Source organism: Drosophila elegans, unplaced genomic scaffold, assembly GCF_018152505.1.
Source record: "Drosophila elegans isolate 14027-0461.03 unplaced genomic scaffold, ASM1815250v1 contig_814, whole genome shotgun sequence".
In the NCBI taxonomy this organism is placed as follows: domain Eukaryota; kingdom Metazoa; phylum Arthropoda; class Insecta; order Diptera; family Drosophilidae; genus Drosophila; species Drosophila elegans.
Genome location: NW_024546167.1, coordinates 19684562 through 19698434, shown reverse-complemented (window position 1 = coordinate 19698434; position 13873 = coordinate 19684562). Strand labels below are relative to the sequence as shown.

The following is a 13873-nucleotide window of genomic DNA, read 5'->3' as shown; positions in this document are numbered from 1 at the left end:
CGTGATTAGGAGGCCTGTAGGGAGTGGCCTTTGTCTAGCTGTCTCTCTAATTGTTGGCGATCTGAAATTTAATTAGCTGCCGATTACAGGCCAATGGGCAGGTAATCTCGGGGCTATTTGCATACTATTCTAGGGTTAAGTTTATAAGTTGGATACCATCTTCGAAAGCCTCGCCAGCGGAGACTTAAACCGGAGCCGAAGAGAAGCCTTCGTTTGTTCGTTTTTCGCGGCGCATTCGTTGGCGGTTCGGAATACCGGACTTTCGGAGTCGAACGGCTACTTCTACTTGGCGTTGCATAAAAAGTGGTTCAGTGGAGCAAACGCCTTCAAACCGAAAGCGTCGCGATCGCCTCGTAACAAATCGCGGACTTTAAAACGCGCGGAAGTGCAGTGCAGCCAAGGATCAAGCTTCTATATCCTTTATCCTCTATAGTATATGGAGGCAGCGTAAAACTCCCCTGTGTTTATTAAGTCCCTTAAAAAAAAATAAACACAGCATTTGGAATAAAAACACACTTAATTTTGGATACATCAAATAATTGAGTTCTAAACAAAAGTGAAGGTAAGAAAAATGAAGAGTCAACGGGGCGTATGTGAGCCAGTTTTTGGCATAAATTTCGGAAATCGTTGGATTATTATTATTCACTTTTGCACGAAAGTTCCTGAGCATCGACTAAATCGATTATTTATGATGTCCATGTGTTATGTTTTTGACGTTAGAACATTAGATTAGGCAAATGCCAAAAATTGAATAAAATATGCCAAACAGAGAAAATACCATTTGATAAACAAAAATTTAACTCCGGTTCAGAATGCTTTTTTTAAAAGTGAAATGAGCAAAACCTTTTTTGTTTAAAGATTTTAGTTGTTTTTACGATTACGGTTTGATTTCTTCCAAAAATATATTTTATAAAAATATAATCGGTCTGATTTATTATTAAGCTTAAAATTTCCTGAAAATTAAATCTAAAGAATGTGATCTCCATCTAAATACTTACTTGTTATTCAAAATAAGCCACTATTTTCTGATTATACCTTTTTTTTCCTAGAAAACTATTTGAGATCTAAATGCCACAGATTGCATAAAGATTAAAACCATTTAACAAATTAAAGTTTGCCTGTTAAATATACAACGCATATATCAGAAAAACGTGAAATAGAACTATTTATGTATGACAACATTTTTCGGCTTAAGCTTTGTTTTTCATCGAGAACTTTCAATAGGCCAAATGTCACAGATTGCATAAACATAGCACCACACAAAATTATTGGCTTTTTAAGAGGATCTACACATAAATAAAAATCTAGTGTTGGCTCACATTTATTAATATTCATACCAGTTTGCCTAGTTTATTTTTTTGTCAACCCCTTGCAATGCGGAAATGTGCAATATCTAATAAATACAAATTGTGCTAAGTAGTATGAAGATTATAGCTCAGTTTTCAGTGGGGATAAAATATACTACGAGCAAGGGAAGTCAGACTTTGTTGCTGAATGACAATTACAAATGTCTTTATATTATATTACGAATTACTTAGATTAGATTCAATTTAAATTGAATTGGCCATTGAAATTGCAAGCGAATTGCGCTTTAATCAGGCTGACAGACGTCACACGGTGGCAGACAGACTAATTTGCATATTAATTTTAATTGAGTGAACAGCGACCGGCAGGAGACATCCATCGATAAAGTTCATTCGAATTGAAATGGGAAATGTCAGCCCGCAGACTCAAACTCAAATTCGAGCTCAAACTCAAATCGAAATGAAAACCGAATTGAAATAGAGCCATTGGCGATTGCAGCTGCCCTGGCTACGTGGTGGGTCCAATAAAATCAGACACAGAATAAATTTAAATACAATGCAGCTACAGATTGTCCAAACAAATGTGGTTACAGCAGAAAAAAAGTGCAAACTGAAAGCAAGTTCGTTGCCTAAGTCTTTTGATTGATTGACTGCGAATTTTTGCCAGCATCATCCCACTCTCATTTCTCTTTTCTGGGAGTAATAAAAACGTATCACCTATTAAAACTTCCGCCTAACGAATGACAAGCTTGGCAAATTGTTACACACTAACCATTCAATGTCATTGTCAAAAGCAAAAAAAAAACTTTTTTGGCGAAACCAAAGCAAAGCAGACACATAAAAAAAATTCGCAAATCTCGAACTGTATTCCATCATCGAATTTGCATATGCAAATTTCATTCCCACGACTTTTAATTGCAATGAAAAAACTAGCAAATGGAAATGCCGAAAAGAAGACCTGAAACTAGCCGAGTGATATTAATTCTCGATAGTTGTTTGTCTTTCGGGCTGCCAAGGTCAGGGCCAAGTGCGTGATGCTATCACCCTTAAAATTTATTACCAATCGAGACTAATTTGGAGCTTCTTAGGTATACATTTTATGGTTAAGAATTAAATTAGTTTTAGATTTATATTTGACGTATGGTTAAAATGATTACAACCAATAAAAACAGTCATATTCCCTCTAAGTCTTTCTATTAATTTAAAGGAAACTTGAATATTTTTTAATTTTTATATTACCGTAACATCATATTTTCTGAGCTTAACATTTTCTTGGAAGCAATTTCGATTCCGTTTAAAATATCTTACAACTTATATTAATTAAACCCAATAAAAACAGTGTTATATCCTCTGAATAAGGTTTATTTTCAAGTTTTCATATTACCAAGGCATAACAAAGCAAATTTTTATAAGATGACTGTAAGCCAAATTACATTCAATTAGAAAGCCTGTAAATTATACATTTTTTCAGAGTAAAGCAGTTTCTTGGAAACAATTCCAATTCCTTTTAAAATAAATTACAGCTTGAGTGGTTCAAAAACCCCCATTTCTTGTTGATCTTCAAAAGTAAGACTTTGAAACCAACCAGTGTAATTATTTATTATACTATATTCACAAGTTCGACGACCAACTAAAAGCTAAGAGCTTGTCTTAGTTGTTTACAAAAATTATTTTGTAGAACAAAAAACCCTAAATTGTTGTTAACAAATGGTCTCAACCCTATAAATTGTATTGCTTCTTTCTATATATTTAATGTACTACTAGAATACCCATAAATCCGACTTTATGGCTTTCTTTAAGAGTATAAAAACTTCGCTTTACTTAAGATGACTTTTTGTTTTTTATAATATACTATGGCCTGGCACATCTTTGGGTCATTTTAATTAACACTATTAGCGCAGCCATCAAACAAGGCTAATTAATGAAGCAAAGTTAAATGACTTTTATTTGAATTCAATTTGATTTCCCCACACGAGATATGTGTCATAATCAAGTCAGAACCCTGACAATTCCCGCGGGGGAAACCGACTGAAGCAGGTGAACATGGATTTGAAATTCAAGTGAGCTCAACTTATTGCAGAAAATTAATAAAATAAAATGGAAAAAAAGGAAACCAGAACCAAGTTTGAGGTGAGGCACAAGCCAAAGTCTGGGCTGCACCCAGAAATGCGTACAAAACCGTTGACATTTCGCCCGACAACCTTACAAGACACTCTGAGTTGGAGTCAAAAACAGCGACAGAAACAGTAACAGAAACACAAGACGGTCCCTGAGACAGACAATTACTAATTGAGTTTCCCCCTTGCGAGACTTACATTAATTACCCTCTTGAAGGAGAAGTGGAGTGGCCAAGATCCAACCTTTGGCTTCATTAAGGGTGGGCGTCGCCCAGTTGGGCCATTGGATTGTGTAACTCTTGTATCTTCGCCCGCTAAATGTTCAATTTACAAATTAACCAAAGCAAACATTTCGGTGCAAAGTTCAATTACAACAGCAGCAGCAGGAAAACAAACAATTGTTGTGAAATCCCAATGTAAGTGTAAGCGAATCGAATATCGAAATCCAAGTCGAAACAAAAAACAAACAATAACAAGGGCAGACCGTCGAATTAATTGAAAGTATTTACAAAACTTACGAGCATTTAATATCGTCTAGCAATCAGAAAAATCAAATTGAATTGAAGAGCGCGGAAGAGCAAAGCCATCCATTTAGTGATTGAACCCAAAATTGATTGAGCCCAGCGGGAGATTGGTTTAACAGACTGGAAAAGTTTTCAGGCTGTCGAAAGGGTTTCCTCCCACTAACCTCTGGGTAATTAAGCAGTTGATTGGATATTTCTCAAAATTGAATTTCAGAGAAGTTAAGAAATGGTTCCAAAAACATTTTTAGAGTTTTGAAGGTCTAAAGATTAACACTTCTGTTTTATACAATTTGTTTTATAACAGCACATTACATAAATATTGCAACAAATAAAATAAAAGACAATAATAATATGTATCTATAATATTTAATATATTAAGGTTAAGCTTACCGAAGGCATTACAAATTCCCAAAATTTCCCAACCGAACCTTATTTTGAATGAAACTCCCACTGGTATTTCGCAACTGGCCAATTGAGGATCCAAAACATTTCTAAGAAGAAACCAATTTTATCCAAACCATTGTTTCTTTGCCTCCCGTTATTCCGATTTTTCCCCGAGGCGTCGATTATTGTGGGCCAGTCAAAAGTTCAAATTGGCAAAATTATTGATGGTAGGCCGAGTTCAAGTTGGGTTGAGTTACTCAAGTCAGTCAGCCAGTCGGGTAGTCACGCATATGCCCCTTTCAATTTCGTTTGAATCTGAATCTCTTTTTGTTTTGTTTGCTGGCGATTTCTCAATTCGAGTTTAGACTATTGCTATGAGTGCTATGCAAATTGATCGGAACGAAGTTACTTGAGCCCAAATTCAATTTGCATTTCCCAGACAAAGTTCGTGATATGTCAGCGGGCGTTAGAATGTGTTGGAGGTCACACCGCCCCTTTTTAGTACTCGCCAGTTGACACTTTTGCTGGAACCTCGCAATTAGCAGAACCTTTCAAAATAAATCGTCCAATGTCGCTGGCATTTGTGACGAATTTCAGTTCAGCTTTGTTTGTGTTGTTGCTTCACTTTAATTCCGTTTTAATTGCTTTATCAAAATGCCAAAGCCCCTGCCTGCCTGCGAAAACGAAAGACTGAGGCAACGAACTTGATTTGAAAACGGGTTGAATCTGCCTTGTGTTTTTTTGGCCCCCTAATTAATAGTTTTAACTCACTGTTTCGGATCTTTAATCGCCGGATCTTAATTGTTGTTTCCTTCGATTGTGCAGTGATGTGTTGCTCTTGCTGCTGCTGTTGCATTTGCATAGCTGTTAGCACCTGTCCCAACTTATTGAAACATTTTTATTGGCAACTTATTGAAACATTTTTATTGGCACTTATATAGCATACACATGTTACTTCTTGTTTATGCTTATTTTTCGCTATTGGTATCCAGGTCAATGCGGCTGTCATTTGATGCAAGTTATTAGGCAATGCTCAGCTACAAATTGCGTTTTGCTTTCAATTTGGCCTTAGTTAACGCACATGTGGGCGTGTCCGCCCGGCCACAAAAGGCGTAGCTTTTGATTAGAATTTCGGTTTCGCAAAGAATAAAGGCTGGAAAATGTGTGAGCATATTGAGTTTACTCGGTGAAGTTTGCCTTGAACTGTGCAATAAGAAATTTAAAGGTGGGGCTAAAAAACAAAAATAATTCAATTATATTATTATATAACATTTAAAAATAATAAATAATAAAATTATTTGATGTTATTCTTCAATTGAGCCATATTGAATCCACAAGTTGTACTTTATTTTTCTTCAGAGACCAAGTTAATATTTTTGTTTACTACTACATAAATTATGTATTCTTTAATCAAAATGTTTTCTGTGTATGTATTCCTACAGACCCAATTCTATAACTAATTACAGCTATCAATTGTTTCCACTTAAATCATTGTCTTGATAGACTGAACTTTCTAATTGCCTTAGATATAAATCCGTCTTGTTACAAAGCAATTAACAAGTATCAATGTCGGCAGAAGTTTCTCTTGAATCTTCTGTCTTAAGAATTTAAAAAAAAAAGGTGCAGGTATTTCATATCGAAACAATTTCGAAATGTTTCCTAATTGTTATATACAACAAAAGAGAATATAATCAATTAGCTTAGATTTTTTGTAATTTATATATGTAACTCACATATTCTATTGCACTAAGCAATTTGCCACCCTTGGTCTGCCAAATATATTTTGTGCAATTAGACTCGCTCGAACACCCGCTTTAATTGCCGAAAAGAATTTAAGCTGTGACACATGAGTGATTATGTAAATTATCATTGGCCAGAACGAGATAGGCCCACTCAGATCATAGCAGATTTTCTTCCAGATAGATTCAGATGTTGCAACTAGCCGCGACAACCAGCAACTAGCAACTAGCGACATGCAACCTGCAACAGCGTCGCTGGCTACGAACGACATCAATTAGCGGCATTTTAAGTGCGTTCCACATTTGGCGTGAAAAACGCTGAAAAGCGCAAGAGAAAAATGCGTCGAAAAACGCCTCAAGTCAATCAATTTTCCTACTGCGGTGTGGAGTAGGTACACAACAAAACAATAGTTCAATGTATGTTTGTTATTATACTAATAAAAGGATATGATCTCTATTTATACCACCATTCAAAAGTCTTATAACCTTGAGTAATAAAATAATATATAATTTTTCAATAGTGTTTTTTTATGTTTAACCTATTTTGTATCTATTATTATATTATATATTTAGCTGAATTTTTAAAAGAGTATTTTATAAATTCAATAGATCATAAAAGTATGTTATAAAGGGTTTTGATGGTTTTAAATAATATACTAATTTGAGCAAAGAAACGCATAGAAACGTATTATTTTAATAAAAAAAACAGATATTTATTACTTATAAAAATAACCCTATCTTTTTATAAAAATATTATCAATGGATCAGATAGTATCAATAGAGCATAAGAGAATGGTACAAATAAATTTATTAGCTAAGGGTTAATATCTAAAATACCTATTATGGGTTCCCGTTTTTTCCTGTGTACTGGTCAACAAGGAGACCTGGTCAAGATTGCGTGGCCAGATTGGAAGCCATTTGGAAAGGCAGCGCTCGAGTTACGCGCCGGCAACTTACGCAAATTTTGTCAGTCCTCGGTGCTCCGTCCCCTGAATCTACCCCTTCCCCTCCTCAGTTTACCCCCAGATCCTCGATCTGCAATCTCCCCTAAGGCCCCAAATGTCCGAGCCTCTAAAAGCCGCCTCATCAGAGGGAGATACTCAGCGACACACCCTAATCGGGCCATGTCTTTGGATCTCGGTCTCTGGGACTCTGACTCTGTTTTCTCGAGTGCCAGCTAGACACACTGTGTGTGTTGAATTCGATGTCTGGAGTTGCAGTTTCAAAGATTTTTAATTGAAATCTGCAATGGTCTGACTGTCTGGCAACTAGACAACTAGTTTACGCATTTGAAAGTGCTGTGCTGCGCTGCGTTGGTAATTAAAAACTTGTCGTTCGATTTGATAACTTTTTTCTGAGTACCCTTAAACGATTGCGGGCGACGAGATCGCATTGAGGGGTTTGATGGCCTCAGGATAGTTAATGGGTTTTTTTATGGGGAAAGTAAATAATTAATTAACTTAGCTATGTTACGTTTGGCTGACATTTGATGGCATATTTTTATTACTTCAGTTTCAGAGAAGAGAGAAGAAGAAAATAATAAAAGTGCGAGTTTTTTTATTGATTAATAAAGTTTTGTAGTTTTGAGGAAATATTATTATATAATGTGTTAAGCCTTTTCCTTATTAATAAGGAAGTAAGTCCAAAAATGCGTAAAAAATATGGAAACGTTTGATTTTCGATATAAGAAAACTTTTTAGATTACGGTTTAACAAATATATTGATAAAATGAATAAATTCTTATTGCTTTAAATAAGGACAAAATATCATATTTTATTTTAAAAATGTATTTTTTTATAGATCCATAATATTAAGTTTAAGTTGTTAAGCTTTTTGCTTATCAATCAGTACGTTTTGTTATCAATATAAGAAAACTTAATAAATTATGGCTTCATATATTGACAAAAAAATAGATTCTTATTACTTTAAATACTTTTTTGTAATGCAGAAAGGAAAATGTAATAGTTTCTTAGTTACTTCTAGCTAACAATTTAGTAATTATTTAATAAATCAGTAGCTATTGAACGTTTTGCAAGAGTATTCCACCTTCAAGCGACTCCACCACAGTTCCTTTCACGTTTCTTAGTCGGTCAACGCGGCGCATACGCAACATTTGTCATGATATGTCCACTCGGTCTGGACATGGTCATTTTCGGCGTGTAAATCGCTGGTAGAAGGATGTACAGCCGAGTGATTAATGTGCCGGCAACTCGGCTAGCAACCCCCACTGATGCAATAGCTAGCAATTCGCATTCCGGCCCTGCTCGCCACCATCATCCAGAGATTATTTTAAGTATCGAGATGCCAATTGATACCAGTTTATCAAAACCAGTTTAAACGCAATGCAATCCGAAAACCCAAACAAAACGCCCCTCCAGCTAATCCGTAAAACCCAAAAATATAGAAATAAAAAGACTGCAAATTGCACAACTTGCAGAGAGAAGGAGGCCATAACGTGACATCCTGGCTACTGCAACTTAATATGCAACGCATTGATTACGTTTTATGGCCGCAACTTCTTAGCCTTTGGCTCTTACTCACATACAAGTGACTGGGAAAATCGTAAAGGATTTTAATTAACAGATTGGCTAAAAATCTAATTTCCGCTGCCAAAAATAAAATACAAAAAAAAAGTGCGCCACATTTTCGGTGATGCAATGTGCCACGCAAAAATTATCAACAAATCAAAGCGAGTCCGAGAGCTGCATTGACACAGTTTTCCCGCCCCGCTTTCCACCGCCTTCCGCCCACTCCCTGCCCCGCCCCTCTGTTCCCTGGCGGCGGAAAATCCACAGAAAATTTATAGAGCGATGTGAGCTAAAAAAAGCCAGGCCCAAAGCGAGGTGCGTGAGCCGTTCAATCAATGCAATTCATTCATTGAGCCTGAAGTGGCCAACAACACGCAAGTTGACGTTTTTACCTGCTGGCCAAGTGCCTTTCAAGTCCAGTGGCGTTGGGAAGAGGGTGAGGTTTTCTTAAAATTTCAAACTACTTAACAAGCAACTTTTAATCAGTAGGAAATGTAAGTTATTAAAATATCTATGTTTTTAACATGTTCTCTCATATTGCATTTATTATGTTTTACTTCACTAAATTTGTAATGGTAAGAAATGCTTTTCAAGTCTAGTAATACAAGGAATTTATTAAGTTACTTAACAAGCTACTATTAATCACCAGAAATTGTATGCTATTAAAATTAAGTAAACATATTTTTGCATTTTCTCTCATAACAAAAACATGCTTTTAATACTTTTATTTCAATTGATTTAAACGACGAGAAGTGCCTTTATATTCATCACTAGGTATACATAACATTTCTTTAAATTTTGATTTTAAATTGAAATAAATAATTAAATAAATAAAAATATGAAATTGACTGAATTTATCCGATTTTTCTGAAAAACTACATCAGGCTTTCTTTTTTTTTCTTTCATAGAAAACTATGCTTTTAATGTATACTATTTCCATGTTTTCCTTATTGAGAAAATTTTACTCACAGTTTTTAACCTGATCTAATCCAAAAGCAATCTTTGACCACCCCTTCACTGTCACTGTCTGAACTGTCACCTCCAAAGCCCCCTGATTTCCCCCATTTTCCCCTCTTATATGGCGTGTGTTTTCCCAGTTTTCAATAAAGAAAAAAACCCCTGCTCCTTTCGTATACTATACTTGGCACACGCTGCCAGCTCTGTGTAGAAAAATGCGTTTTCGCAGTATGCAAAAAAAAAAAATTGAGCACACGCAAAAAAAGTTAGCAAAAAGACAAGAAAAATCGATGACCAGCAAAAAATTGCGTATGGCCACAATTTATTGATTTATTATCGTGCATATAGCGCATAATTTATTACAAATCTATTTGAGCTGGGCTCAAGATAAGTGGTTTTTTAAGTCAAAGGAACTTTTGTGCGTAGCAGGAGATTTATTCATCAGCGGAGGTACATAAACAAAAGACTTAGGCAACAAACTTGTTTTGGGGAAGTTAAACATAACTAAAACTTTTAAGAGAACTAAATTAAACAGCTATGTACAGGATTTGTATTCTGTAATATTAATGGAATCGCGGACTATAAAATTGAATATAATATTAAATTATGAGCTATAAAACCAACTTTTTACTATTTTTTAATAGGCATGAATTGGTTTGATGTTTAACAATAGCCTTAGGTAATATTAATTTATTATCTGATTGTAAGCCTAACAACCCAGAAACAACAAAAACTCCTTAAAATCCATTTGGTGGCACTACATAAATAAGTGCATTATTATCTCCCCCTTGTTAATGACTTAATTAAACGCCTTTTATGTAAACAACGGCAAGTGAGCCAGCAACAACTCGATGCATGATCTGAACCCACAACTGACACCAGAGCAACGCCCACGCAGCAAAAACAATAACAACAACAACAACTGGAGTAGTAAAAGCAAGACAACAACAATGACCACACGCCACTTGGCTGCACACTTCCCACGCCCCGCCCCCTTTACGCCCCCTTTGGTCCCAATTTAACCATGGCCCCTGAGTTTGAACCTGCTGCCAGTTACTATAGTACAGTGGCTGTTTGTTTTTGTATCTACACAGGGGAAAATAGTCAATAGTTAGCAAGTTATAAAAAAATAAAAGGAAATCTTTGAAATTACCCAATACTATTAAAAACGATCTCTTTTATAATATATGACAATTAAAATATTGAAACTATTAAAATAAAAGTATAAAGATTTGACTCTTCAAATTTTAATTTTATTTAAAGCAATTTTAAAATATTTCAAAAGCAATTACAATTAAAAAAATGAAAATAGAGGGACAAATAGGAAATTGTATAATAATAATATTTCTTATGATAAATAATCTAAGCACATAAACGCTAAACAAATCTTATGGGAAAGGTATTCATAAGTTTATGATTGCTGAGAATCACAAATGTTCGACTTTAATATGAAATATTTCTATATTTTATAATAATATAATATATATATTTTTTAGTTGAAAAACATTGCAAATATTTACATTTTGTTCAGTGCATTGCTGTTTGTTCAGTGGTGGCGACTGCCAGTTGATAAATATCATTAAACCGACCGCCTTGCTGTTGGCTTTTGTTTAGTGCGCCCAAGAAGATTGATAATGCCACACAAAGGAGGGCTATTTGTGTGGGAAGTGTTAATAGGACGAATGAATATAAATATCCAATTAAGTGCAGCGATTTGATTTAATTGGCTGGCGATTTGTGGGGATGCTTTGTATAAATAATGGTGAATGAATAAAAGACCCCTGGTGACTATGAGATGTTGGCCATCCGATTTGCTAATTAGCTTGTGGCTCTTTTCCAACCACCGCCTCCCATTATGATAGCCGCCTTGAGCAACGATCTGTGCATGAAATATCACGCCAACTACAGTAGCGGCCAACTCGATCCAGAGACTCGGCTTTTCAACAATTCAACGATTCACCGATCTACCGGCAAACCCCAACCAGTTACTTTTAACTCGGCTCACTGCGAAATTAAATCAATTAAATCAAAAAGAGTGAAGTTTAAAAGATTGAAAGATGAGCGAATTGTGGATACTCTTGCAGTACATTTTTATATTGCCTTTTTGTAAATTTATTGCAGAGCTTAAGTTGATGTATAATATTTTGTGAGATAAATTTGAATCCTAAAATGTAACTTACTCATATATTATATAATAGTAACATTAATTATATAATATAACAGAATATTAAGCACATATATTCAGAATTATGACATACAAATTATATACTTAAAATTAGAATTTATTTTTATATTTAAAGAAAATTAAGTGCCCACTTAAAATTTAATTTGGTGTCAAATTTACAGAACATTATATAACGTTTTCTTTTTTAAAAATAATATATTTTGAACTCGCAAATTATTTGTTATAAAAGAACTGCTTTCGTAAATTATACAAATTTCGAATATACCCAAATAGTTTTTAGGGTATCTAACTTATAGACAGCGGCAACCAATAGAGTTGAGTGATTTTGGATCAATTATGTTTACGGCTGCTCATTAAACATTTATCGAATTGATTGAGCGGTTATGTGATGTCTTAAACCAATTACATGTGTGTTAAGCCATATTTCGCTTCTATTGCTATACATTTCCTCTTTTAATTAGCTTTTAATTAGTCTCTTAAGTTTTTCATTACACATGCTTTTAGCTAATCTCTTTCAAATTCCAATTACAGATGCCTTACCACCGACTGAGTATTCTGGTGCTGCTGTTGCAGCTATCGCTGGCCTTCAGCCTAGCCGATGTGGGCTATCATTACAACAGACCCACGAGGCCTAGTATTCCATCGGCTCCTTCGGGACCCGGATCGGCATATACAGGCCATAAATTTAGTGCCCTGCCCACGATTCATCCGCTGCCTCCGATCCCCGCACTCCCGCCACTTCCAACGGCCAGGATTCCGATTCCCAGGATACCGATTCATCCCACAGCTCCGGCTGCCAGCATCGTTAGTCATTATCTGCCGCCCAAGCAGGTGGTTTCCACTTATATACCCCCTCCGGTGGCTGCCCCCATAACATCGATAAGTTTCCATGGCGCCCCCACTTTTAAGCCCATCTATGGACCGCCCACACTGGCCACGCCCATTGTGGTACCGCCCACGGGACCAGCTCCTCTGCCGGAAGGAGGAAATCTTCGCATACCCTTTGGCAAACAGGCCTTGATTTCTCCCGGAGAATCCTATGTGTCCAATGGCAGACAACTGAGGCAATATGCTGTCATCGAAATTATTGACAATGATATAGATGAGACACCGGGTCCATTCCTCGGTGGATCCAGTTTCTTTGATCGCTATGGAGCACATGTGGGTGCTCCGACGGCCAATGGCATCCAAATAGATTCTCGAGCCAATTCCGCAATCCTAGCCCAGCAGCAATTAGCCGTGCAGCCAAGATCTCAAGGCGGAGGATCCCAGGGAGGAGATGCCATAGCCTTGGGATCGGGTGGACTGGGCTTTGTCCGGCTGGCCAATGGAAATGTCTACCTCGGTTCCGGATCCTTGGGCTACATCAGTGGTCAGCAGCGATTGGCTTCTGTGCTGGAGGCACGCACCCGTTCGGAATCCACTTCGGATGCCCTGCACTTTGGTCACGGTCCCTTGGGCGGAGCGGACAACCTGCTGAGATTCAAGTAGAGAGAGGCTACCTTCCTTAACCACGCACACACATACACAACTACATCTACATCTGCACAGAAAAAAAATTGACAACAAATGAGACTTGTTTTGATTTCAATGATCAATTTGATATGTTCGAAAAAAAGAAAAAGCTTATCAATTTTACATTATTCAAGTTAAACCTTTGAATATCCAATTGATATTGGCAAATTTTTTTTTTCTGTGTACTACATCTATGAAAATATGTATATTTTATTGTAAATATGTAATTAAAGAACCACTTCTTGTTTGTGTAGACCGTAAGCATGATTAAACTATTTCAGATTCTTGTACATTTGTCCTATGCAAAACAGCGAAACTTGATCAAATAAATACGAATATGGTTAAAAATAAATAAACAACAATATTTTAATAATCAAATATACAATTAATTGATTTAAGAGAAGGTAGATTAGAGTCATAAGTAATATAGAGAAGCAAATTATTTAACTGAGTGGCTCCATAATGAACGATCATGAAAACGAGCACTTTGGAAACTATAAATTATTGCTGTTGTTACCTAAAAGTAGACTATATTTTTATAAATTTATTGAAAAAGTACTAAAAGGTAAAAATACTTAGGTTGACAAGCGCGAAACTTTGAAAACCTTTTCACAAACTAA

The 13873-nt window shown here is 35.8% G+C and overlaps 1 protein-coding gene across 1 annotated transcript; it reads left to right on the top strand.

Moving 5' to 3' along the window:
• Positions 1-325: 325 nt before the first annotated feature.
• Positions 326-13520, top strand: LOC108134683. Its single transcript, XM_017255081.2, has 2 exons — positions 326-562; positions 12270-13520. The coding sequence occupies exon 2, from the start codon at positions 12270-12272 to the stop codon at positions 13227-13229; it is 960 nt and encodes a 319-aa protein (XP_017110570.1). The 5' UTR covers positions 326-562; the 3' UTR covers positions 13230-13520.
• Positions 13521-13873: the final 353 nt, after the last annotated feature.

Bases quoted from the DNA above. Each gene is read 5' to 3' on its own strand.
- LOC108134683 (XM_017255081.2), top strand. From the start codon at position 12,270: ATGCCTTACCACCGACTGAGTATTCTGGTGCTGCTGTTGCAGCTATCG.